Source organism: Suricata suricatta, chromosome 2 (genome assembly GCF_006229205.1).
Source record: "Suricata suricatta isolate VVHF042 chromosome 2, meerkat_22Aug2017_6uvM2_HiC, whole genome shotgun sequence".
NCBI lineage: Eukaryota > Metazoa > Chordata > Mammalia > Carnivora > Herpestidae > Suricata > Suricata suricatta.
The window spans coordinates 32,206,454-32,233,850 of NC_043701.1; the positions used below are offsets into that span (position 1 = coordinate 32,206,454).

The window sequence follows — 27,397 nt, forward strand, 5'->3', positions numbered from 1 at the left end:
CTGTAATATCCAGCAATCCCACTCCCGGGTGAAAGCTTCCCACATGTCTATAAGGATGTTCACTGCAGTAGTGCTGGGATAATGGAAGGTTGGAGGCAACCCTGGGGTCCTGTACCAGGGGAAAAGTTAAGTAAAACAGAATAAGAACACGATATAGAATATGATGCAGCAGTTAGAAACTACAAACTAATAGGTACAGAACAAAAACGGACAGACCTGAAAAATAGTATTAAGTGAGAATGGTAAGAAATAGATGTGTAAATTAAACATACACATGCCAATGTATTGTGTATTTTGCAAGACTGTTATGGTCCCATTTACTCTGTAAACAATTAAGCTTTACCTTGCTGGCATTTTTAAACGAGTGGTACTATAATGGAAGTTCCTTACCAACTATATTTTAGAAGAGATTCCATCGAAACCAGATGACCCATTACTTACTGTCTTTTTAATGGTTTCCTCATCTCAGCAAAGCAAAAATTTGCTATGGTCCACAAGAAGATCAAAAAGCTGTTATTTAAGATGAAAATGAGTATGTGCTCTCTGAAATGTAACATGTTCAAAACTAACCTTCCTAACCTTCCCCCCTACAAAAAAAAAAAGTTCTATATGAAGACTTCTACATCTTAGCTGATAAAAACTATTCTCCTTCTAAGACAAAATCCTTAGAACCATCCTTGACTTTTTCTCAGGGTGCATATTAGTTGATTAGCAAACACTGCTGGTCCTACATTCAAAATGTATCTAAAATCTGACCACTTCTCACCACGTTTGCTACTACTCTGGCCTGAGTTACTATTGTCTCTCACCAAGATTAATACAAGAACCTTCTGATTAACTTTCCTGCTTCTCCCTTGCCACACAGCAGCCTGTAAAAATTAAAACTGGCCATGTCAATCCTCTGCTCAAAAACTTGCAAAGTTCCCTATTTCAGCCAGGGTAAAATCTGAAATCTTTACTATAGTCCACAAACTCTATGTGACCTGTAACCCTCCCCACTCATTACTCTATTCCAACCACAAAGAACTCTTTTGCATACTCCTGCCTCACAGCCTTTGAGTATATATCACATAATTAAATCCTGCACCTCCTTCAGTCTTCGGTAAAACATCATCTTTTTATTTTTTATTTTATATTTTTAAAAAATTTTTAATGTTTTTATTTATTTTTGAGACAGAAGGAGACAGAGCATGAGCAGGGGAGGGGCAGAGAGGGAGACACAGAATCTGAAGCAGGCTCCAGGCTCTGACCCATCAGCACAGAGCTCAACGCGGGACTCTAACCCACGAACCATGAGATCATGACCTGAGCTGAAGTTGGACACCCAGCCAGCTGAGCCACCCAGGGGCCCTAAACATCATCTTTTTAAATAGGATAATCAGTTGTATAAAGTGACAAGTATCAGATTAGCCTATTAAAACTGTGACTTCTGTGGCCTTTCCACTCTCTGTCCCTTAGCTTTCCTAATCCTCCTTATCCTGCTCTACTTTGTTTCCCACTAGTATTAATAATTTTTAATACACTATAAAAATACACACTGTATTTATTATTTTTTCATCTCTTTTCCTTTCTAGAATATAAACTTCATAAGATCAGGGTATGTTTTTTCACTGATTATACTTGGCATGAAATGGAGGTTTTCACTGAATGAATAAATGGGTGAATGACTACTTGGTTTAGTGCAACCTGGGTACATAGCAAGACTAAAATCAGGGCTATAGGGTTAAAAAAAAGAGAGAGAGAGAGATGATATGGAGCCAGAGAAATAGTGGGTATGAATGGAGCCATTGAATAAAACCAGGATTGAGTCTTGGGAAGGCGAAATGCAGAAGAGCAGGAATCCAAGAGAAGACTATGTCTATGGTTGTAGACATAGTTAAGAAGCAGAAGCAGACTGTCAATATTTGGGAAAGGAAGTCCAGGAGTTTGGAAGAGGGAAGCTAAATCAATCTTCCAGATGACACGAGCAGGCCATATATATTGAAGGCTTTAGTCAGCAGTGGATACTACTCAGCACTCTGAAAAATGTGGGCCCATCATATGAAAAATCCCGATAGTGAAACTTATCAGTCATGTATTCATTATGCCCCAAGTAAGACTTTCATATAAATTTTAATAGCTATTAGTAAATGAAAAACACTATTTCTAGACAAAATGCTCATCCTCCTCAGGGACTATTTACCGCCTGCTCTTTATATAGGGAATAGAGAGGACAAAGCTGATTAAACCATCGTTCATCTTCAACTGACACAAATAGGTAAATCAGTAATTAGTATATCCATTATTTGTTCTTATTAGACACTTTTCCTTTCTATTAAATCACTAATTGCCAATGATTTACTAAATAAGCTGACTTAAAAAATATTTCAGGCAAATAAAAAAAATAAATTATGATAAAAAGCAAGGGTTCATGTAAAGTCTAATTCTGAAGATCAGTGAGTTATTATTTATAGCATTTGCTTCCAAGATTCACTTTTTCTTTATTTCTATAGCAAAGGTAGAATCTAGAAACAGGCCAACAATTACCATAGGAACACTTACTAGGAATGAACAGGTTTCACTGTAGACTTTGTCTTTAGCTCAATGATACATCTGGCTATCTTAAGAGCTTGAAAGCAAGTATGCTCGAGTGATACTTGGTTATCTAAAGGTATTAAAGTACCCCTCTTCCCATGACCCATGTCTGCATAATGTGACTGTACTTCTAACAATCAACTGAACGTCTTCTAAATTTGCCCATCAACCAAGTTATCCATTATAATTCATGACTATTTTAAGGGGGAAAAAAAAGAGGGATATTGATAAAAGGGAAACAATGTGACTTTGTGGAATAGAAAGGAAAAAGAAAGGAACAAAACTAGAGAATTAAAAAATGAGAAAAAAATTAAAGGGAATAGAAATGAACTCCCAAAATATTCACTTAAAGTTTTCTTCCTAGATTTTTTTTACCAATGCAATAGAAACAGAATTTCTGTTGCAGAACATTCCCTAAAATGAAATTTTAAAACAGCTTGGGAACAGCATACTAGATCTCTTTTATAGATCATTGATTTAATGAAGATTTTTCTTCATGAACGTAAGTAGGCAAAAATGCAAATCAACAGTCCTTAATGCTCCAAAGGCTTTGATTAGTCCCAGAGGTGCATACTTCCTAAAGCATGCTTTCAACAGAAGAGCTACTCTTCACAAATCATCTAAAGGGCATCCTCTTACTATTAATGCTGATAAATTAATTCTCAAAGGTCAATTGCTCACACTGTGGGATACTTCTAATGACCTAAAATGGATATATAATAAACAGCTACAATAATTTTCTAAATAGAACTCATTTTAATCTACATTAATATAAAATTCCCTAGGGAATAAACAAGTCACAGTTTTGTTTTAAGCTCAAATTTTAGGTGGGTGGATTTTTTTTCTTTGATATCCACATTTCCCTATATGTACCCCCATTTTTAGGGAGAATAAAAGTATATACAGAGTACTGTACATATATTTTGCTTTTATAGATGACTGGGTATTGTGGATTGAATTATGTCCTCCAAAAAGAATATCTGAAGTCCTAACCCCTGGCTCTTGGGAATGTGACTTTATGTGGAAATAGGCTTTTTGTGAATGTAATCAAGTTAAGATGAGGTCATAAATCCAATTCTAAACCCAACATGATTGGTGTCCTTTACAAAAAGATGGAAATTTGACTGCAAACACATACACAGGGAGAAAGAATGCCACACGAAAGCAGAGGCAGAGATTGGAATGATGTGCCTACAAGTCAAGAAATGTCAAGGATGGCCAGCGAGAAAGAACTCTTACAGCCTTCAGAGGGAATATGGCCCGACCCACACCTGGACTTCAGACTTCTGGTCTTCATAACTGTGACAGAATACATTTCTGTGGTTTAAGCCACCTGTTTCTAGTACTTTCTTACAGATTGTGACATTTTAGAAGAACTAAGAAAGCATGGTCTCCTAAAATCAAGTAAATAAAATGTTTCAAGGAGGTTGTGATGATCTGTGTTAAGAGAAAGGCCAGAATATTGAAAAAAGTAGTGTTCCAGAGGGAAAGAGTGAAACTAGAATGAGGGAGAATGACATGAAGGTCTGCAGAAAACTACAAGAAAAAGAGGGGAAATAGGTGATAAAGTCTGAGAGCATATGGTCAACTTCCAAAGGAGCTGTAGGTTTTAGTGCAGAGAGGCAGACAGTGATCTGGAAGTGTGCACAAGGACCAAGGAAGACCATGACCCCACATCAGGACTTCCACACTCTCCTCTTTCTCTTTGCTCCAACCAAGACCCCACCAAAACCTTCAAGTTCACTTACTCTTCATGTCCCAGGGTATCTCTTCAGGGAATCCCATCTAAGACAAACAACCTCCTGAACCAGCTTGGTCCAAGGAACTGGTTGACTCTGGGGATGCCACAGAGCACTGTGCTCACAGTAGTACAAGCTCAGACTAACTAGTAAAACCAAGTAAACATCCAACGTCTACCCCAAAACAGATCTACTCACTTTAGGATTCTTCAAGTCAATGGTTCTCAATGTGGAATGATTTTGTTCCCCAGGAGATATCTAGAAACATTGTTGGTTGTTACACTGAGGAGTAACAAAAGTGCAGGTTGCTACTGGTATCTAGTGGGTAGAGGCCAGGGATGCTACTAAGTATTCTACGATGCACAGGCCACCCACTGCAAAGACTTACATGGCCCAAAAGGTCAACAGTATGGAGTCTAGACCAAATGACCTGGGCAAGAGGAGCTCCTGAGTTCTTTTATATGGGTAAGGAATCCCATCCACACCAGTTTATCTACAATAGTTCTGACAGGGTATGGCTACGGGGCCAAACCAGTCAGCCTTATGACTTCTATTCCAAATCTACTCACAAAGGGCCAGGAAAGGCTAGGAAAAAAACAAAAACAAAAACAAAACAAAAGACCCTGAGGTTAGCTAAATGGAAAAAGTTAAAAAGAAATAAGAAACTGTGTCCTACATCAGATATTAAAGAGGCAATTTTAAAATAAGAAAGAGGGGCGCCTGGGTGGCTCAGTCAGTTAAGCCTCTGACTTCGGCTTAGGTCAGATCTCACACTCGTGGGTTCGAGCCCTGCGTCAGGTTCTGTGCTGACAGCTAGCTCAGAGCCTGGAGCCTGCTTCCGGTTCTGTGTCTCCTTCTCTCTCTGACCCTCCCCCTCTCATGTTCTGTCTCTGTATCAAAAATAAATAAAACATTAAAATATATTTAAAAAATAAAATAAAATAAAATAAGAACGTGCAAAAAGATGTTTCTTTAAATTTAAGAAAACAGAAAACGTAACCCTTTTTATTTAGAATAAATAATACCATATAGTAAAATTCAAAAGCCAGCACACTCTCTTACCCACTGCAAAGCATTCCTTCAGTATAATGTTTCCCTATTCTTGACTGCAAAAGGAAGCTAATTAAAGTGAGTTTTTCGAGAAAATATCCTAGGAATTCAAAATAATTAATGTGTTGCTTTCTAAGCAGCACTGTCAATAATAGCCAAAACATGAAAGAGCCTAAATGTCCATCACCTGATGAGTGGATCAAGAAGATGTGGCATATATACACAATGGAGTACTACATGGCAATGAGAAAGAATGAAATCTGGCCATTTGTAGGAGAGTGGATGGACCTCGAGGGTGTCATGCTAAGTGAAATAAGTCAGGCAGAGAAGGACAGATACCATATGTTTGCACTCATAGGTCTAACAGGCGAACAGGAGAAACCTAATGGAGGACCAGGGGGAGGGCAAGAGGGAAAGAGAGTTGGGGAGAGAGAGGATTGCAAAACTTGAGAGACTATTGAATACTGAAAATGAACTGAGGGTTGAAGGGGAAGGGAGAGGGGGAAAAGAGGAGGTGGTGATGGAGGAGGGCACTTGTGGGGAAGAGCACTGGGTGTTGTATGGAAACCAATTTGACAATAAACTATTTAAAAAAAATAAAAATAAACCACTAATGATAACAAAAAATAAAATAAAATAAATGAGAAGCCACGAATCTTCACATTAAGGAGCTTAGGTGTTTATACCTCATCAATATTTCACTTATATTATCACTTATAGTATAGAATTTTATTAGATCCATAATCATCTATAGTTGGCCTTCCCAGAAATCTCATTCATTCTTTTTAAATTTTTTTTTTAATGTTTACTTATTTTGAGAGAGAGAGACAGAGTGCGAGCAGGGAAAGGGCTGAGAGAGACAGAGACAGAATCCGAAGCAAGTTCTAGGCTCTGAGCTGTCGGCACAGAGCTGGTCATGGGGCTCAAACTTACAAACCACAAGATCATGACCTGAGCCGGAGTCAGACACTTAACTGACTGAGCCACCCAGGTGCCCCCATTGTTTTTTAGACTATCTCATCAATGAACAGTTTTTCCTTCCTTTAAGGGGTTTCCAGAGAATTGTTTTGAAGTGTCTACTTTCTGCATGGGAGGTATTCTGACTCTACCATTTCTATTTCCACTTTAAAATCTGCTCTAGGAAAGTTTCAACCAATGTATATGGGGTAGGATTGCTGTGTCTTAGTGAGAAATTAGATCCTCCTGCCTCGATGCTTTATCAGCAGGCTGCCTAGAATCCAGTGTGCTGTTTTAGCAGAGGAACTTTTGCAGCAAGATGGTTTATGTGCATGTTGTTAAAGGAGTAAGCCCTTTAGTGAGGTTCCCATTTATGTATAACCCATGGCCTGAGAGGAGTCAGGTCTGGCCGACTGCTCCCACAAGGCTGAGGCCAGCTGCAGCTTTAAGAAACACAGGGGTCCTCACCCTCCGATCCTCCACTTGGGTGCCAGGAGTTTGTGAAGGAAAGAGAACTATGAACATTTCTCTCCAAAACACATCTCCACAATGTCTGACAGTGTCCCTCACAGGACTGTTACAAGAGTAGGGTCCATGTCTACTGGAGGCTCTATAAACCCAGTCAAAAGGTAACACATATAGATATTCCAATAAAAAAAATACAATTCTTTAAGGAAAGTAACCAAAGAAACCACATGTATACATAGAGATACACACATAAATAAATCTGTGTATGTATGTGTGTGTGTACACATGTAGAAAGAAAGCTTCCTTGACTTACTAATTGACTCTTTAAAGAAAAAAAACAAACAAACATCAGAAATGTCCCAAAATGCCCATCAGGGTAATGATCAAGCAAATTATATCGTACTTGCATAATAGAGAAAAACAGGGGGGAAAATGTAGCATGTCCCCCATAGGCCAGGTGTTTTTATATTATCTTATTTCATTCTCCCCAATGCTCCATCAATTACCCTTTTAGGTAAGAACCACTCTCCTTGATTTACAGAAGACAAAAAAAGTCCATAAAGGAAGAAAGTGGCCCTGGGTCACAGAGCTAGTGAGAGCAAAGCTGAGATTCACATCTAGGTTTTCTTACTCTCTGCCCAGCATTCATTCCACGGCATTCCAGATTTCTCCCCAAGATCTACATTTGGACTAAGTCAGTAAATGGAATTGTAAACATAAAATAATGTTAAACAAAAGTCAAACCATAGCATGGATGTATTGGTTTTAATCATATGAAATGGTATACACATACACTAAAACTGATGATAATCAGAATAAGACTGACAGAAAAAACTGGAATTGAAATCACCCCGTTTGATTTTCCTACGAAGTTGCTTAAGTACATAATAAAGAAAATCCCCAAATCTGCTCCTCCGTGCATGCCTGTTCCAGCCTAACTAAGGATAAGAAGAGGCAATAAATTTAAAACACCTTGTTAAAGGCTGAATGTGGCTGGGCCAGTTTAAGATAAATGTCCCATCTTTCATAAAATTCTCAGCTCTTTCTGAGACAAAGGGACTGGCAGAGTTTCTTCACTGTATCAAAAGACATAATTTCTGTAAGCTAAAAAGCTTTGAAAGCAAATTCACGTCTCTACAGAACTCTCCTTTTATAAAAATTAGCACTTAAATTGTATAACAAACATTCTTTAAATTCTTCCCCTCAACCAAAAGAATTTAATCCTGGGACATCCCCTTTGCAGTGGCTTGGCCCACAGAACATCTATCACCTTCAGTAAAACAGCATTATTTTGGAATCCCCCTCCTCTTGTTCGTCTCCTCAGGTCTGGGAGCTATACTGCTGCTTAACTCAGTAGCCAAACCCAAGCATGGATCTCACCTTCACATTATGTTGTAACTTGCAGAAATAATTAGGGGTGGGAGTGGATGCAGGCCCTGAATACCAGAGTAATTGGGAATTCATATGAATAACTGTCCTTCCAAAGATAAACTGAGAAGTGGTGCACTAGAGGTTCACACAGTCCTGTTCCCAAACACAGCTAAGAACCAGGCAAGATGTCACTCTCATTTTTGGTTCTTTCATTTTTATAATGAGCAGCTGGTTACCTATGTCTCCTGATTCAGGAGGGCAGTACATGCATGAAATGTTGGCAAAGGTTTCCTAAAATTGTTTTTAAAAAGAAAATGGCTTATAAATACAATTCACACTGGTGTCAGTTTCTTTATGAAAAAGTATTTATTTAAAAAAAATGTGGAAGTAAAAGTTCCTCTACTGGTTTCCCTTAAGAGTCTCATGCTCTACCGACTGAGCTAGCCAGGCGCCCTACTGGTTTCCCTTAAAACTACTGTTTTGACTTCAAGTTAAATAATAATAATCTCCCTTGGTTCTCTCTTATTTTAAAGCTCTTACCTATTTCCTCTTTTGTTATGTTGAATACTAGTAACAAAATAACCTGATGCAAGAATCTAGGAGAATGCTGGAAATGGCTACAATCAGATTAGATCATAATCTTATTAAATTCGAGCACAGCAATTAATTAGACCCATAGTTTATTCAAATCTTCCTGATGACTGTCCACAAAAAAAAAGTCAGCTAAACTGGTTGATCTCATTCTTGGCTTCTGGCTACAAGTTTAATAACAAGCTCACCTACTGGAATTTCTTTAAAATGCCAGCGGCTCTACTGAAAGCTTTGCATGTTTTATCTCCCTTAATCTTCACAATAATCCTCAGTAGTGATTTTTTTTTTGTTATTAGTATTGTTATTGTTCAAGTTCTTGTTACCCATCCCCATTTCACAGATGAGGAAACAGGCACACAGCAGTAGACTCACTGGCCCGAGATGACTCATCTCATACACCGGGAGCCAGAGCAGACTCCCACACTGGCTCCAGCAACCACGGGACTGCCGTGCCATCAGTGCTGCCCTCCGCTGTGGCTGCTCCTGTGGCTCCTCCTTTAAGTCAGGTACATTGCTACTGTTCCCAAATACAAATTTAAACTCACATCTCTCATCATTTTCACTGCTTCCCTGGTCCTCCCGAGTCTTCTGGCACACATGGCTAGCCTTCTTTTGATGTAGACCAAGACATTGGTATCTCGTCCTGAAGAAGGAAATATGAAACACCAACATTTAAAAATACAAAAGCTTTCAGCTGAGCAGCAGGAAAAAATATAGAGGCCCTTCTGCCATGCCCGTAAACGAAAACCTCAGAGAGAATAGGGTGCTCCTTTGGCTTTTTCTTACTGCCAGGAGCACTGACAAGTTTGCTAACAGTAAAACACATACAGTGTAGTCAAAGCACTTAGACTTCCAAAGGTCAGATCATGTGACTGATTACCTAATCCATGCTTTTGAGTTAGGATGTTGAATATTTGATAAATAAAATCATCTGCCACAAAGTGCTGGGAAAATGAACATACCCACATTGAATGTGGTTTACAAGCAAGCATTCCATAGTCTTCAAGTTTGCATGCTTTTGCTGAACATGCAAAGAGGGGAATCTCAGGTTGCATCTTGATGAACTATTTTTTTTTCCTGCTTGACATTAAGTCTGGATAAGCCTCATCTTGAACTTCTGTTTTATATTATTCTTTCCCTAATACTAGTGACATCATAATCATCTCCAGGTCCCCAAAGCAGTCTATTTTAGATGGCAATATAACACATTCCAGATATGACAATAGAGTATGCAACAAAATGAAAAACTACCCTAGTGTTAGAGAAAGCATTGACAAGCTAACTAGTTATAATAATAGTCACTAAAATGGCTCTTAAAAAGTACATTAACAACTTCTCATCTTAATCTCTTACTTAATTATATGTCTTTTTGGAAATGTTTCTGAACCAGTGAGAACATGCATCCATTTAATCCTCAATAAAATTACCATGTTTTAGAAAAATATGACACACCTGTTATAGATTAAGTACATGTATAATATGCAGCTATTAAAAGATGTTAAGACCAAGTCCTAACATTTCAAGTTTTAAACAATGAGAACAAGATGTGTGCTGAAAATTTGCCAAGTGCCTACATATTATTTTAAAGATGTGATTATATTTTTTGGATAGATTTAGGCAACAGGTTGAAAGGATTTAATTTACAGAAGAAAAGGAATAAAGAAAATTTCTTAAGTTATATTATAGCTTATGTAATGTTATGTGTTAATTCTCATTTAGTTCAGAAAATAGACATCACAATACATATGGCTTCAACATTTATTGTTATAAATTTTTTAAAAAGTAAGATACAGATGTGATTAGAGACCTGATGAACATATATACCTACTGCTTACAAATAAATATACTTACTCAATACAAATAAAAACCTATGTATTATTGTGTTGTGTGCAGATACTCATGTATACACACAAAAATCAAAGATCTTGCTGTAACTTAATTGTAAGGACTAATACACTCAGTCTCTGTGTCAAATCCAAGTTTAGCACTAAAATTTAATTTTATGATCTCAAATATGAGGGAGATGCAATCCTACTCCCCAAGATGCAGGAGGGAAAAATGAGGTGAGAAATTTTACCTTAAGGAAACAACCTGAAGTCTGAATGGACAATGAAAGGATTGCTACATTTATATTTAAAGAACCAACATACTGACAAGTCAAGTGGCTCCAGGAATTCCAGAAACTATTGTGTTGTCTTGTTTTTTTATACCATTCCACCAAAATAACACTGACCCTCTATTTAGTGTACTAAAGTAAAAGGTTTCATTTTAAAGAGTTTTCTTAAATAAAAGTAGCCACTATTTTTAATATAAGAAAGAGAATTAATTAGGAACCCATGGCTGTTTCTCTCTAGAAGCCAATGCCATGGGCTAAATACTGAGATAATCACCAATAGCTGTGATATTCTTAGTTACCCTAGCTCAACCCATGTTGTAGAAGACTCATAAGAAAAAACATTTGATTACATTAACATGAATTTAAGTTTGGTTTCCCAACTAGGACTTATGTTATGGGGCAGAGAAACAACTACTAAACAGAGAAATACATAAGAATTCTTAGGAGAAAAAAAGGTTACCATTAGAGGTTATTACCATTTATTTCTGGAGTTAAGAATCTAAATAGCAGGAAAGAGAATTTTAACATTAAGTAATAAAGCTATAATTTAATTATACATTGTGCTCTTATGTAAAGGAAAAAAATTACTAAGAAGAAAGGCAAAGGGGAGCCTGAGTGGCTCAGTCAGTTTGGCTCAGTCATGATCTCATGGTTCATGGGTTCAAGCCCCATATCGGGCTCTGTACTGACAGCTCAGAGCCTAGAGCTTGCTTCGAATTATGTGTCTCCCTCTTTCTCTGCCCCTCCCCTGTTCATGCTCGCTCTCTCTCTCTCTCTCAAAAATAAATTAACATTAAAATTTTTTTAAAAGAAGCCAAAAATTAATATTTATTCTCATCTATGAGAATCCTATTTTGAACTGGCCTGAAAGTTTGTTCTGATTAATCATGTTACAGTTCTGATCCCCCATCACATCAATCTGGAGAAAACCTTACTATGTTGGGCTTCATACTGGGATCCGTGATGCTGCAGCTGCTGAGAACGCCGGTAACAGCCATCTCCAGCCTTCAGGGCTTGCTTGAACAGCTTTTCTGCTTCGGCAATGGTTGTTGCTTCCTCTTCAGCCAAGAGAATATAAGCAGTTGCACACCTGTCCATTCAGATAATAGCCACCATCAATTACAAATCTGAGGACATCATAATAGCTGTATGGGTACATGCAGAAGGGCAAGGAGTTATGCCAAAACATGCAGAGTGGCCAACTGGTTCATGCACCCCTGGTCTGTAGTTGTTGACACAAAATAATGGCACAAAAGAAATGTCTATTTTAGCTTGAAAGGTAGGATGTGTAGTGTTAGGAGCATAGGGCTCACATATGGACTCTGCCCCTTATTAGTATGTCACTTTGGATAAGTTATTACTCTGCCTCCCTGGTGGAGAACAACATGGAATCTATTTGTTTACACTGTTGTTGTGAAGGTTAAGTAAGGTGATGCATGTAAAGTGCTCTGTACAGTAGCCAGCATGTGGTACATAATCAATGTCAACTGACAGTGGCAATGATAATAGCTATTGTGAAATATCTCCTTCCAGCTCTCAAAGTTAGAGATCCTACATATAAGTTTACTTCTATTTACTAAACACGGATTCTCTTTAAGGATTTCTTCAGAATGAGAAATTCATTAAATCAGGATAAATTACTCATTAAGACAATAGCGCTTCAACATCTCATTCCAGTTAGCACTGATTTTCTGTCAGAGAAGAACACTAGAAGAACCTATAGGTAGTGTTATTTCTGAAGAACTCAAAATCTGATTCAGCCTCAGTAGTGAACAAGAGTTCAGTCTCACGCCTTTAGCAGTAACAGCTACCACCTGTTGCATAGGATATATTAAGCACTGTACCAGGCACTTAACATATATCATCTCATTTAATCCTTTCAACAACCTCTAAGCTAGCTAGCCAGAAGGGATAAGCAGTTAACTAACCAACACGGGAACTCTTGGAAATTTAAACCTTCCCAATCATATAACACAACCCAGCTGCCAAAGAGAGGGAATGTAATTAGGAAATGGTGAGGCCAGAGCAGACCATACGGGTCCTGATCTGCACTGATCCCTTTGCTTTCCTTCTTCTCCACTGCCCCTCTTGTGGTCATTTCCCTACTTATCAGAACCTCCATCAGACCACAAGAGAAAAAAATGCACAGAAAGTGAAACCAAATGTTGCTTTTACTATTCATAAACTGCAACAGCCAGCTAGGAATAGGAGGCTGAACTTACAGCTAATGGGAGGTTTGGGGTTACTAGTTAATCTTAGCCTTGAGGAGGGGTCTTATTAATTCTTTAGTCAATCTCTCTAATTTCATGCAGGACTAATCAATGGGGCTTTAGGCAGAATGTGGTATAGGAGGGGGAAAAATGCCCAGGAAAATGCTGTAAAAACCAATTACTATGGAGGGCAGCAGATACATGACTTAGAACAATAATGATGCTGAAACTGCCCAGGGAGTCACTGCAGAAAATAACAGGCATAGGCATCAGGAAGCAATACTTAAGGCTTCAGATGCTGACATATAAATATGGGTCAAGGGTAATGAAGTGAAAATTGAGATTATAATACTGAGTGGTAGATATAGTATTAGAGGAATTAACTATAAAATTATAGTTGGTGGGCTGGAAATTCAAGATAGGTTGGGGCAAGTTGCTTGCTTTATTCATTTATATTTCAAATAGTATTCTTAGGAGAGGCAGAGTAGCACTACTAACCAAGAAAACATGTATCTATGTGAAAAGTCATGAGTCTGGGGTAGAAACATGCTAAGAGCTTGTGAGTGAAGGAGAAAGGAAAGAGCAATAGAAGTGCTAATGGTTGGGGAGTACAGAACGACTGCTCAGCTCGATGGAAGATAGAGATGATGCGTCCTTGTCACAACACAATACACATACAGAAGCAAGAAAGTATGGTGATGGGGGTGTCAACCATCCAGATATCTGCTAGAAGAAGTCTCATTTGGTTAGAAGTAGGGCACCCGACAGGTTCTTGACTTACTTTGGTAACAATTTTATCTCCCAGATGGTAGAGGAAGCAATTAGGGGAACTTCAACTCTGGACCTAATTCTGACCAAGAAGAAAAAAATAGTTGGTGAAATGAAAATTGATAGGAACATTCAGAGAGAGTTACTATGTCATTTTGGAGTTCAGGGCAATCAAAGAGGGTAAGGTGGACTTCAAAAACTTGAAAGGAAAGAGATATGATTCAATGGCATGAGACTCCAAAGGAAAAAAATGGTTTAAGAGGGTTGTGCAGCTTCCAAATGTCCAATTGTAACCGTAGTCACAAATGAGCCTCTCAGGAAGAAAAGAGGGGTGATAATTAAGTAATCAATATGGCTGCACAGAGATCTCTCACAAGGTCAGATTTTTAAAGGACATGTAAAAAAAGATGGAAAGAGGGCATGTAATGAAGGACTACAAGAGAGTGGAATGAGCTTATAAGAACACTGTCAGGAGAGCTAAAACTTCAAAAATTTCCTGAAGCTTGCAAAGCAAAACAAAGACAAAACAAAATGCTAAAGACACCATCTATTCTCTGTTTTTAAATTATGTTTAAAATCCTATTACCACCCCCATTTCTCTAAAACTATCACAAAAACAATCAAAAAAGACAAACAACACAACAACCACATCAAAACAAGAAAAGTTTATAGTTAGTAGCAGCAGGTAATAAAGAGAATGCAAAACTCTCATTTTGTTCCTGGCTTCTCTATCAAGGAGCATGATTGTCAGGCTGAAAAAGAGAGAAGAAATTAAACTCTCATGGAGGTAAAAAGATGTAAGATAGCAAATAACTGATCCATTCTAAATGAATTACTGTACTGGGATGGGCAAATCCCAGGAAGGCAATGGACCCTGTAGCGAGGCCATGGAAGTGGTCCCTGTGGAAAGTTAAGGAATCACAAAGAATGGACAGGTGCTAGAAGATGAGATGACAAATGTATTAAAAATGTTCAGAAAGGGAAGAAGGCAGACTTCCCAAACTACAGAACAGTGATTTGGAAAGATATTCTAATGGATTATTAAAGGGATGATCTCCACGCATTTTTTAAAAGAAAGTAGTGAACACTTAAATCCACTAAGAATAAATAAATTAGGTTGTGCTATCTTAATTTACCTTAAATGATTTACTATATGTTAAGCATCCATAACTACAACTGGTATGCAGAAACATGAGCTGAATTACAGTGTAACTGGGTGGCCTACTTAATTGGTTGACTGATACCAAAAGATGATGACTCATGAAGACATGAACCTGGAGGACATATATGCCATGTCGCAGAGTTCTACCCCTGAGCCTCACATTTCTATCAGAAACATGGATGACACACAGAAGGCAGGCATATCAAATTTGTAGATGACAAGAAACTGGAAAATAAATATGTTGTGTGGCAGAATCAGAAACCAAACAGATCAACAGGTTACAATGGCAGAATTTCCAATTCTCAAGTGAATCTTTTTTCTAAGACCTCCGAAGAAGAATCTGTAATCTTCTTAAAAAAAATCATAAAATAGTTTAACAATGACCACTTGGCAGGGAGAATGTCGAGGTGATTCAAGCACCAGATGGGTGGTTGAGCTAAATGACCTTTAAGGTCTCTGCCAACCCTGAGATTTTATGACTTCAATTTTAAGAATCTTTCTCATTTTCTAAGATCTCCAGAAGATATTTCCCAGCCTTCCTTGGTAACCCACAGAATGTTTAATAACACTAATGACAGCATTTCCTCTTATCTTTGTCTTGATCTTGAAATAATTTTAAAGTGTAATTTTTTCAACTTATGTTTTTGTTATCTTTTCCCCACAAGCAGAAGATCTACCTAAACAATGTGATGGCATAGATGAGCATTCCATATCTGAAAAATTTTCCCCATGTTATAGATATGTAAAGAACTATATTTATTTCTATGTCCTTATGATATCCCACAGATATTTCTTGAAGGGCTAAATAGCCCTTGGAAGCTATTTAAGTTAGGGTCATAGCAAAGCCACTGAATTGTTCTCTAAAATGACTAAGACCACCATCACATGGATGTCCTTAACCAAAAAAAAATTTTTACAACTTAATAACCTCTAAAACAATCCTCACGTTCAAATGCATAATTCAATATAAGTATACTATCAATGAGAACTGAAAACATTTGGCAAAGGATAAGATTTTCTTTTTATAAGCAGTATTTTCCCCCCACTTACTCATTTATCTCTAAGGCTTCATGAGCTGCAGAAATTCTAGCTTGGGGGTTTCTTTCTCTCCAGGCTTTCTGCATTACTGTTTTACAAAAAGAGAAATAAAGCAAGTCCGTCAATACACATAATTAGGAAGACTCAACACAGGACAATAGTTAAATTAACAGCTTTCAACTTGAATACAGGAGAATATTTCACTTACCAAGGAGGTGAGCCAAAATTTCCAAAGTCACAAAAATACACTCTAATTTGTTATTCCGTTGTCTTTCTGCTGATATCAAACCTTTCTTGTGCTCTTAATACTACAGATCTAAATCTAATAGACTAACACATGGCCTATAATCTTAGACGCTTAATCTTGATTAAGATTTCTTTTTTTACTGAAGTATTCATTGACAATGTTACAGTAATTTCAAGTGTAGAAAAATGATTTGCCAAATCTTTACGTTACCCTATGCTCACCAAACTGATTAAGGTTTCTTAATCAAAAAAGGAAAAGACATTCTAAAAGAGATTTAATATGAGTTTGCTCATAAATGTCATTTGTTAAGAAATATATTTTACACACTTCGTGATGAGACTGTTACTAATCTCTTACTTCTACTTAGGCACAATATAATATCTATTGTTCATTTTCCCAAACACTATGGGCTTTGGGTATTGGGACACTGGAAAACCATTTGAGAATTATGAGTTGGATCAGAAAAAAAGTGCTTTGGTCTTTTGCTTAATATATGTATCTGTTACCAAGGTTTGCTATAAACACAGTTTTTAGATCCCAAAGCAGTTTGTGCATATACGGTGCAAAGCTCAATGTCTGGAATATTTATTGGACTATGATATTCCATCATGACAAACAGTACCTTTTTCAAAAGAGCAACAATCTCCACATTTGTTTTTATCAATATGATTCTTTTTTCTGGACTTGTTTTCTTTTTATTTTCTTTTGTAGTTTACTGTCAAGTTGGTTTCCAAATAACACCCAGTGCTCATCCCAACAAGTGGCCTCCTTCATGCCCATCACCCTTTTTCCTCTCTCCCCCAACCTCTTCATTCCTCAGTTTGTTCTTAATATTTAAGAGTCTCTTATGGTTTACCTCCCTCCCTCTCCTTAACTATTTTTTCCCCTTACCCTCCACCATGGTCCTCTTGATAATTTCTCCTGATCCACATATGAGTGAAAACATATGGTATCTGTCCTTCTCTGCCTGACTTACTTTAGGATAACACCCTCGAGTTCCTCCACGCTGCTACAAAATGGCCAGATTTCATTATTTCTCATTGTCGTGTAGTATTCTGTTGTATATATAAACCACATCTTCTTAATCCACTCGTCAGTTGATAGACATTTGGGCTCTTACCATGATTTGGCCATTGTTGAAAGTGCTGCTATGAACATTGAGGTACATGTGCCCCTATACACTGGCACTTCTGTATCCCTTGTGTAAATTCCTAGCAATGTTATTGCTGGGTCAGAGGGGAGTTTTCTGAGGAACTTTCACACTGTTTTCCAGAGCAGCTGCACCAGTTTACATTCCCACCAACAGTGTAGGAGGGTGCCAGTCTCTCCACACCCTTGCCAGCATCTATAGTCTTCTTATTTGTTCATTTTAGCCACTCTGACTGGCGTGAGGTGGTATCTCAGCGTGGTTTTGATTTATATTTCGCTGATGATGAGGGACGCTGAGCATCGTTTCATGTGTCTGTTGGTCATCTGGATGTCCACTTTGGAGAAGTGTCTGTTCATGGCTTCTGCCCATTTTTTCACTGGATTATTTGTTTTTCAGAGGTGGACTTTGGTGAATTCCTTATAGATTTTGGATACTAGCCCTTTATCTGATATGTCATTTGCAACTATCTTTTCCCATTCTCTCGGTTGCCTATTAGTTTTCTTTATTGTTTCCTTTGCCATGCAGAAGCTTTTTATTTTAATGAGGTCTCAATAGTTCATTTTTGCTCTTGATTCCCTTGCCTTTAGAGATGTGTTGAGTAAGATATTGCTCTGGTTGAGGTCAAGGAGGTTGTTTCTTGCTTTCTCCTCTAGGGTTTTGATAGTTTCCTACCTCACATTCAGGTCCTTCATCCATTTTGGGTTTATTTTTGTGTATGGTGTAAGAAAGTGGTCCAGTTTTATTCTTGTGCATGTTGCTGTTCAGTTCTCCCAGAACCACCTGTTAAAGAGGCTGTCTTTTGTCCATTGGATACTCTTTCCTGCTCTGTTAAAGATTAGTTGCCCATATAGTTGTGGGCCCAGTTCTGTGTTCTCTATTCTATTCCATTGGTCTATGTGTCTGTTTTTGTGCCAATACCATTCTATCTTGATGATTACAGCTGAAGTCTGGAATTGTGATGCCTCCTGTTTTGGTTTTCTTCTTCAATATTACTTTGGCTATTCAGGGTCTTTTGTGGTTCCATACAAATTTTAGGGTTGTTTGTTCTAGTTTTGAGAAGAATGCTGGTGCAATTTTGATCGGGATTGCATTGAATGTTTAGATTGTTTTGGGTTGTACTGACATTTTAACAATATTTATTCTTCTGATCCATGAGCATGGAATGTTTTTCCATTTCTTTGTGTCTTCTTCAATTTCCTTCATAAGTTTTCTATAGTTATCAGCATACAGATCTTTTACATCTTTGGTTAGGTTTATTCCTACGTAATTTATGGTTTTTCATGCAATTGTGAATGGGATCAGTTTCTTGATTTCTCTTTCTGCTGCTTCATTATTGGTGTATAAAAATGCAACTGGTTTCTGTACATTGATTTTGTACCCTGTGACTTTGCTGAATTCATGGATCAGTTCTAGTAGGATTTTGGTGGAGTTTGTCGAGTGTTCCATGTAGAGTATCCTGTCAGTTGCGAAAAGTGAAAGTTTGACTTCATCTTTGCCAGTTCCAATGCCTTTTATTTCCTTTTGTTGTCTGATTGCTGATCCTAGGACTTCCAGCACTATGTAAAACAACACTGGTGAGAATGGACATCCCTGTCGTGTTCTTGATCTCAGGGGGAAAGCTCTCAATTTTTCCCCATCCCAATTTATCCCCATCCATTGTGGATAATATTAGCTGTGGGCTTTTCATAAGTGGCTTTTATGATGTTTAAGTAAGTTCCTTCTATCCTGACTTTCTCGAAGGTCTTTATTAAGAAAGGATGCTATATTTTGTTAAATGCTTTTTCTGCATCTATTGACAGGGTCATATGGTTTTGATCTTTTATTTTGTTAATGTGATGTTTCACATTGATGGATTTGCAAATATTGATCCAGCCCTGTAACCCAGGAATGAATCCCACTTGGTCATGGTGGGTAATTCCTTTTATATGCTGTTGAATTCGATTTTTCTAGTAACTTGTTGAGTATTTTTGCATCTGTATTCATCAAGGATATTCGCCTGTAGTTCTCTTTTTTTGCTGGGTCTCGGTCTGGTTTGGGAATCAAAGTGATGGTGGCTTCACAGAATGAGTTCAGAAGTTTTCCTTCCATTTCTATTTTTGGAATAGCTTGAGAAGAATGGGTATTAACTCTGGTTTAAATATCTAATAGTATTTCCCAGGGAAGCCATCTGGCATAGGGCTCTTATTTGTTGGGAGATTTTTGACAATTGATTCAATTTCTTCACTAGTTATGGGTCTGCTCAGATTTTCTATCTCTTCCCATTTGAATTTTGGTAGTGTGTGTGTGTGTGTTTAGAAATTTGTCCATTTCTTCTAGGTTGTCCAGTTTGTTGGCATATAATTTTTCATAGTATTTCCTGATAATTTCTTATATTTCTGAGGAAGTGGTTGTAATAAATCCATTTTCATTCGTGATTTTGTCTATTTGGGTGCTCTTTCTTTTGTTTTTGAGAAGCTTGGCTAGAGATTTATCAATTTTGTTTATTTTTTCAAAAAACCAACTCTTGGTTTCATTTATCTGTTCAACTGGTTTCTGGTTTTTTCTTTTCTTTCTTTCTTTTTTTTTTTTTTTTTGGACTCTATATTGTTTATTTCTTCCCTGATCTTTATTATTTCTCTTCTTCTCCTGGATTTGGGGCGTTCTTGCTGCTCTGCTTCTAGTTCCTTTAGGTGCATGATTAGATTTTGTATTTGCACTTTTTCTAGTTTCTTAAAACAGGCCTGGACTATAATGTATTTTCCTCTTAGGATTGCCTTTGCTGCATCCCAAAGTGTTTGGATTGTTGTATTTTCATTTTCATTTGTTTCCATGTATTTTTTTATTTCTTCTCTAACTGCCTGAATGGCCCATTCGTTCTTTAGTAGGGTGTTCTTTAACCTCCATGTTTTTGGAGGTTTTCCAGACTTTTTCCTGTGATTGATTTCAAGTTTCACAGCATTGTAATCTGAATGTGTGCATGGTATGATCTCGATTCTTTTATATTTACTGAGGGCTGCTTTATGACCTAGTATGTCATCTATCTTGGAGAATGTACCATGTACACTTGAGAAGAAAGTGAATTCCAGAGATTCAGGATGTAGAGTTCTAAATATATCTGTCAGGTCCATCTGGTCCAATGTGTCGTACAGGTCCATTGTTTCTTTAGTGATTTTCTGTCTAGTTGATCTATCCATTGTTGTAGTAGAGTTAAAGTCCCCTGCAATTAGCACATTCTTATCAATAAGATTCTGTTTTGTGATTAATTGTTTTATGTATTTGGGTGTTCCCAAATTTGGTGCATAGCCATTTATAATTGTTAGGTCTTCCTGACGAATAGATTCTGTAATTATTATATAATGATCTTCTTCATCTCTTATTACTGCCTTAACTTTAAAGCCCAGTTTGTCCGATATAAGTATGGCTCCTCCAGCTTTTTTTTTTGACATCCAGTAGCATGATAGATATTTCTCCATCCTCTCACTTTCAATCTGAAGGTGTCCTCAGGTTTAAAGTAAGTCTCTATTTGTAGATAGCAAATAGATGGATCTTTTTTTAATATATCCATTCTGAGACCCTATGTGTTTGAATGGAGCACTTATTCCATTTACATTCAGTGTTATTATTGGAAAATATGGGTTTAGAGTCATTGTGCTCTCTGTAGGATTCATGCTTGTAGTGGTGTCTCTGGTACCTTGTGTTCCTTGCAACAATTTCTTCATAGAGTCCCCCTTAGAGTTTCTTCTAGGGCTGGTTTAGTGGTGATAAATTCCTTCAATTTTTGTTTGTTTGAGAAAACCTTTATTTCTCCTTCAATTCTGAATGACAGGTTTGCTGGATAAAGCATTCTTGGCTCCATATTTTTTCTGTTCATCACATTGAAGATTTCCTGCCATTCCTTTCTGGTCTGCCTAGTTTCAGTAGACAGGTCTGCAACTATTCTGATATGTCTTCCTTTGTATGTTAGGGCCCTTTTATCCCTAGCTGCTTTCAGAATTCTTTCTTTATCCTTATATTTTGCCAGTGTCACTATGGTATGATGTGCAGAAGATGGATTCAAGTTATGTCTGAGGGGGGTTCTCTGTGCCTCTTGGATTTCAATGTCTGCTTCCTTCCCCAGACTGGGAAAGTTCTGGCTATAATTTGTTCAAGTACCCCTTCAGCCCCTTTCTCTCTCTCTCTTCTTCTAGAATTCCTATGATATGGTTATTGTTCCATTTGATTGCATCACTCAGTTCTCAAATTCTCCTTTCATGATCCTGGATCAATTTATCTTTCACTCAGCTTCCTCTTTTTATATAATTCTAATTCACCTATTCTCATCTCTGCCTCTTCAATCCCTGCAGTGGCCGCCTCCATTTTATTGTGCACCTCATTTATAGCATTTTTTAATTCATCACAATTATTTTTAAGGTCCATTATCTTTGTAGCAATAGCATCTCTGGTGTCTTCCATGCCTTTTTCAAGCCCAGCAATTAATTTTATGACTATTGTTCTAAATTCTTAGTCAGTTATGTTGCTTCTATCTCTTTTGACCAATTCTATTTTTTTAAATTTTTTTGTTTATTTATTTTTAAGAGACAGAGAAAGAGCATGAGAGGGGGAGGGGCAGAGAAAGAAATGGAGACACAGAATCTGAAGCAGGCTCCAGGCTCTGAGCTGTCAGCACAGAGTCTGATGGGGGGCTTGAACCCACGAACCATGACATAATGACCTAAGCTGAAGTCGGATGCTTAACTGACTGAGTCACCCAGGTGCCCCCGTTTTGACCAATTCTTTAGGTGTCACTTCTTGGAATTTCTTTAGAGGAAAGTTCTTCCGTTTTGTCGTTTTGGCTAGCTTTCTGTCTCTTGTAAGTTTTAAAAGCCTGTTACACGGTCTGCACCTGTGAGTACTGGTCTATTAAAGGAGGCTCATAGACCGTCCAGGGCCTGTCCATTCAGGAAGTGTTCTTTTAATGGTGTTCCTCGGTTGCTCTTGTTGAGACTTTGATCTTTTTTTTAATTTAAAAAAAAATTTTTAGTGTTTGTTTATTTTTGAGAGACAGAGAGACAGGAAGGGGAAGTGCAGAGAGAGAAGGAAACACAGAATCTGAAGCAGGCTCCAAGCTCTCAGATGTCAGCACAGAGCCCAATGCGAGGCTTGAACCCACAAACTGTGAGATCATGACCTGAGCTGAAGCTGGCAGCTTAACTGGCTGAGCCACCCAGGCACCCCGAGACTGTAGTTATTTTATTTCCCTACTGGTAGTGATATTTGGGACTCTCCACCATGTGTACTTTGGCTTGTTTCTTGAGGTAGCCCTGGAAAGGAAAACAGACAGACAAACGGAATGAAAGCACGCAAACAAATGAAATAAACAAGCAAACTGAAAGGAAAAATTAAACAAATCAAAAACAAAATCAACAAAAGACAAAGGACAGTCTCAAAGTGTAAAACCAGAAATCTCAGCTACAAATTAAGAGCAGGGTGGAAGAGTGCTGATAGAAGAGCATATACAAAGAGAGAAATGACATGGCTGGGGAGAAAGAGAAATTGAACACTGACCAGGCAGAGAAACTAAAAGTCTTAACTCAGAGAAAAAGGAGAATATGGTGGGAGGTGAGGAGAAAAAAAGAAAACAAAAGCAAAAACACGAAGATAATATTACCCAGAGAAACTATATAGTCTGATTATTTCAGAGAGAAAGAAAGGAAGGTAAGGTTGGAGGTGCAGAACATGCATCAAGAGAATGGATTATATATGCCTGTTTAAGCAAACCTATAACCAGAATACCTGGTCCAGAGGAAGGAAGAGATAAGAATGAGATAAAGGAGTATATATCTGAACAGCAGAATTGATCTAGAGTTAATCAGGGCAATGTGTCACTGCTGATCTTCAGAGAGGGGCTGTTTCTGCAGCAACTATGGTAACAAAGCAGCTACTCAGTGCAGAGTGGTTTGGTGTAGGCGGGTCTTTCTTCCACTGTGGGTCCCGCTGGCTGCTCCCTGAGGCCCCGGCTTGGTGGTTGTGGGGGAAAAAAATGGCGACCCCTCCCCCAGTCCCTTCTCGAACCAAGCGTTGCAAATCATTCTTTTGGGTCTGATCTCACTGTGCCCCAGGTGCAGGCAAGGTGGGCCGTGTTACAGGTCCTGCACACAGCCTCCTTTCCAGATCTTACTCCATGCACATTAATGATACTGCCCAAAATGGAATCCCACAAGCTGGAGCACTTCCTAGCAGGGGACTGAGTAGGGAACTGGTTCCTCCTGATGCCAAATGCGTCCCTTGTGTAGCATCTATCCCAGAGGGAATTTCTGGGACCCGGGCACCTAGCCCAAAGAAGCTCCACAGTTAGAGATAGGTTCTCTCTCCGAAAGCCCTGTGGTTAGAGATGGGATGATAGGATCCCTCTCTGTCCTGGGCTGAGTTTTTTCTCTTCTCCAGGGACCCTTTTAAGATTCCCAGCCACTCCTTCTCTTCTCTTTGTCTCTCCTCAGAGGGGGGTTCCTCCCCTCTGTGCCTCCGTGTCCCAGCCCTTTTTTATCTTCCCCAGTTCTCAACCATGCACTCATGAGGCTGTCTTCTTAGTGGACTCCTGTCTCTTATCCTCCCAGACTCTTGTGGTTCAGAGTCCTTTGGCTTTAGCCCCTCTTTGTTTGGGAGATGCAGGTGGGAAGTACCGGACTCCCTATTTCTCCGCCATCTTCAGTGTGTATCTTTGAAGTTAGTGTCTCAAATCCATATACATATTCCTCTTTTTAAAGATTTTTTTTTTTTTACTATTTAAGTTTGGCAATATAAAAAACATCAGTAGAATTATTTACATCTCAAACAATGTGAAATGTAGGCTAAACAAAGCCCTTTCCAGGTTGATAAACAAATATGGATTCCAATAGCTGAGGCCATGCCCCCCATTCATTGCTAGTGAACATTTGAATAGGCAAATCACTATAATATATTCGTTTATCATCTGGATTTACTAAATTCCAATTTCTAACTACACTATTATCGAAGAGACATGACCCTTCATTCTACCTCAACCAAGGATTTAATTAGCTTCATATAAGATTTATGTTTCTTTGAAATACATAAATCCAATGTTACTATATTTTTTAAAATAGTATTTTTAATTATAACAAGAAGACTCCTTTATACATTGATACTTCATCATGATAAATCCTTTAATTAAGTATCAGAATTCTGGGTTCTGCCAGTCAGTCTCCAATTTAATAGTTTATTTGTTGGGGATTTTGTAGAGCAGATATTCTATAAGCTCTAGCCTTAGTACTGAAATCAAAAAGCCCTCCCACTCAGCAACTATCGAAAGGAGTGTCCATACTTGCATCTGCAGGACGCAGGTGGTCTGAGTCACAAGTAAAGAATGTCTGGTGGTCCTGGGCAGAGAGATTCATGTCATAGTAAGTCAGAGGCTCTCTCCCTGTTACCCAAGTGTACCTGGTAAAGGGGAAATAAATGGTCAGACACGTTGAGAGAAGAAAGCAAGACCTACAAGATACTAAGCTGCATATGAATTGAACTATAAAACATTAGCTGGATACTAAAACAACGTTGGCAATGAATGAAACAAAGTTTTTAATCATCCTATTCTCCCTTTAGGAGGTATATCAGCAGAAAAAAAGTAAACATTTTCCCCTATAGTTTTCTCTAAAAATTTTACTAGCACTAGCTAATGAAAACTTTCCCTTATTCCTTCACACTTGTGAATAGGTATTTCCCAAAAGCCTTAAAAATTCTGATATGCCTAATTACTCTGCAAAATTAAATTCCAACAAAATTTCTATGACATCTTTGTAACAGTGTTCTAGGTAAGCTTCAAAATATTTTGATTGTATAATGCATAATGAAAGAATAACTGTAATAGAAAATTTCTAAAACCTACACATTTTTGTACATTATCCCAATTCTAATCCCAAAATAATTATAAAACAGAAAAATCAAAACATTTGAGGATTGTATCAAAAAAGAGAAGCACCACACTGACTGTCACAATGACCCCCAAATGAACCAGCAGAAACATTTGCTGCTGTCTTTACTCTCTGAATTCGACCCATTTGTTTCCCAAGCTGTCAAAACACTCACCGATTATATTCAGCGCCCCTAAATAAATTTAGTGGATTTCGCCATACTTTGCATTCTGCAACAAGGAGAAATATGAAAACGTTACACAGAGTCCAGAGACACTACAAGCTAATTAATTCAGCATACCACCCTTCCTGGCCATTTGATAAGATAATTTTATTCTCCATTCTCTACATGAGAAGCAACGTGGAAAAACTCTGAGTGGTTGATCAGGAAATGTAGCTCAGACACCAGGACTTTGGAAAGTTTCCCCTAATCTCTCTGGGCCGAAGTTTCCTCATTTGCTAAATCAAGGTATATGCCAACATCAGATAGTTCATAACTTCAACAGTCATTTCATGAGGTCTACACAGATCTATAAATTTACTTCTGAAATTACAGGCATGATGTATACTTGCAAGCTAATCCTAAGCTCTACATATAATATGCAATTATTTAATTAGGGTCTATGTTAATACTGATTTTATGATAATTCACCAGATTGTTTTTTACATTTCCATAAAACAGATAAGAAAATTAACAAAGTTATTATTTTAGGGAGAAATGCTATGAAAATAAATTGTTTTAAAGTATTAACACTGTTTACTTATACAGATACTTGGATTAATCTTTATACTCATAATTCTACCATATACTAATAGATTATACATCATTCTTCTGCAGAAACCATCGAAATTTAGAACCACAGGACTAGAAAGACCAATCATTAGTTTTTAAGACTGTCTTAAAAGTGTGTGACTAATAAGCTACAATTCTTTTTAAACAGCCTCTGATTAAGACTTTCTACTGATTCAGCATACTACATTTCTTTGAGTGAATAATGTTTTATTAGAAAATAAAATAAGTCAACGGTACTTAAAACATCTCTGTGCATATAACTGGCAAAAAACAAACAAACAAACAAACAAAAAACCACACCCAAAGACATAGACACACACAAGTGAGCAATTACTGCAGGAATCAAGAGCATTGGGTGATTCATTAAGATTCTATCCTCATGCCTGTTACATGCAACATCCATCCTCTCCCCCACTCACTCACCCATCCATCCATCCAATAAGCCATGAGCACTCAACAGGGAAAACAAACAAGTAAACCAACTATTACAATACAGCATGAAAATGAGCACTATAAAACACTATACACTGTGTGTAATCTCAATATATTTTTGTTAAAATAGTGAATGAAGTGTGTACACATAACAGGAAGACATGTTTTTATTTAAAAAAGATAACTTTATCTTTAAATTAGGCCTGGAGCCTGCCTAAAATCTGCACAATATTTATAAACAATAGCCCTAAATTTTCTAACACTGAGCTTAACTTACTTACCATTAACGAAATGATCTTTGCTCGGTTAATTCAGCATCTTTGAATTTTGTTCCTGAGAAACTGAAATTCTGTGGATGTCACTTCATATGGCACTAACTAGAAAATTATAATTTCTTAAATAATTACTTATCTTACAGATGCATAGTCCCTTGGAAGGGTCACTAATGAACTCCAGAGCATGGCTCGAATCACACTGGTGAGCCAAACAACCATGATTCCTGCTCTTAATGCTATTTAAACTTTTAGGTCCTCATTACTCCCACCCTCTCCTCAAAAGATGTCTTTCAAGATCCAAAGTGCTCTACCTAAAGCTTCATGAATATTGCAAGGTTTGTATTTAGCATATAACAAACATGTACACAGATAGTACAGAGGATGCTCATAGTAGCATTTTTTTTTGCAATAAAACAGCAGAACTTGGGGAGATACCTCTTCCACACTGAATTTCATATGAAATATTAGTAAAAAGGTTAGGGCAAATAATTTGTCTCCAGTTAACACATTATGATACTGGCCTAGAAGGACAAGCAGTGTTCAAATACTCAATGGACAAATTCTAAACCAAAA

The 27,397-nt window shown here is 37.6% G+C and overlaps 1 protein-coding gene across 6 annotated transcripts in view; it reads right to left on the reverse strand.

Annotated features, from left to right (window-relative positions):
• ST7 (suppression of tumorigenicity 7) overlaps positions 1 to 27,397 on the reverse strand; it is a 198,933-nt gene that overhangs the window by 75,477 nt on the left and 96,059 nt on the right. For 4 of the 6 annotated variants that reach the window (XM_029924534.1, XM_029924524.1, XM_029924518.1 and 1 more), the window contains exons 4-9: positions 25,500 to 25,554; positions 24,739 to 24,854; positions 16,057 to 16,132; positions 13,858 to 13,926; positions 11,802 to 11,956; positions 9,296 to 9,393 (exon numbers count right to left, since the gene is read on the reverse strand). In XM_029924534.1, coding sequence (XP_029780394.1) covers positions 9,296 to 9,393; positions 11,802 to 11,956; positions 13,858 to 13,926; positions 16,057 to 16,132; positions 24,739 to 24,854; positions 25,500 to 25,554 — 569 coding nt within the window. The remainder of the gene's footprint in view (positions 1 to 9,295; positions 9,394 to 11,801; positions 11,957 to 13,857; positions 13,927 to 16,056; positions 16,133 to 24,738; positions 24,855 to 25,499; positions 25,555 to 27,397) is intronic. The other 2 variants (XM_029924558.1, XM_029924551.1) reach the window with 1 other exon arrangement.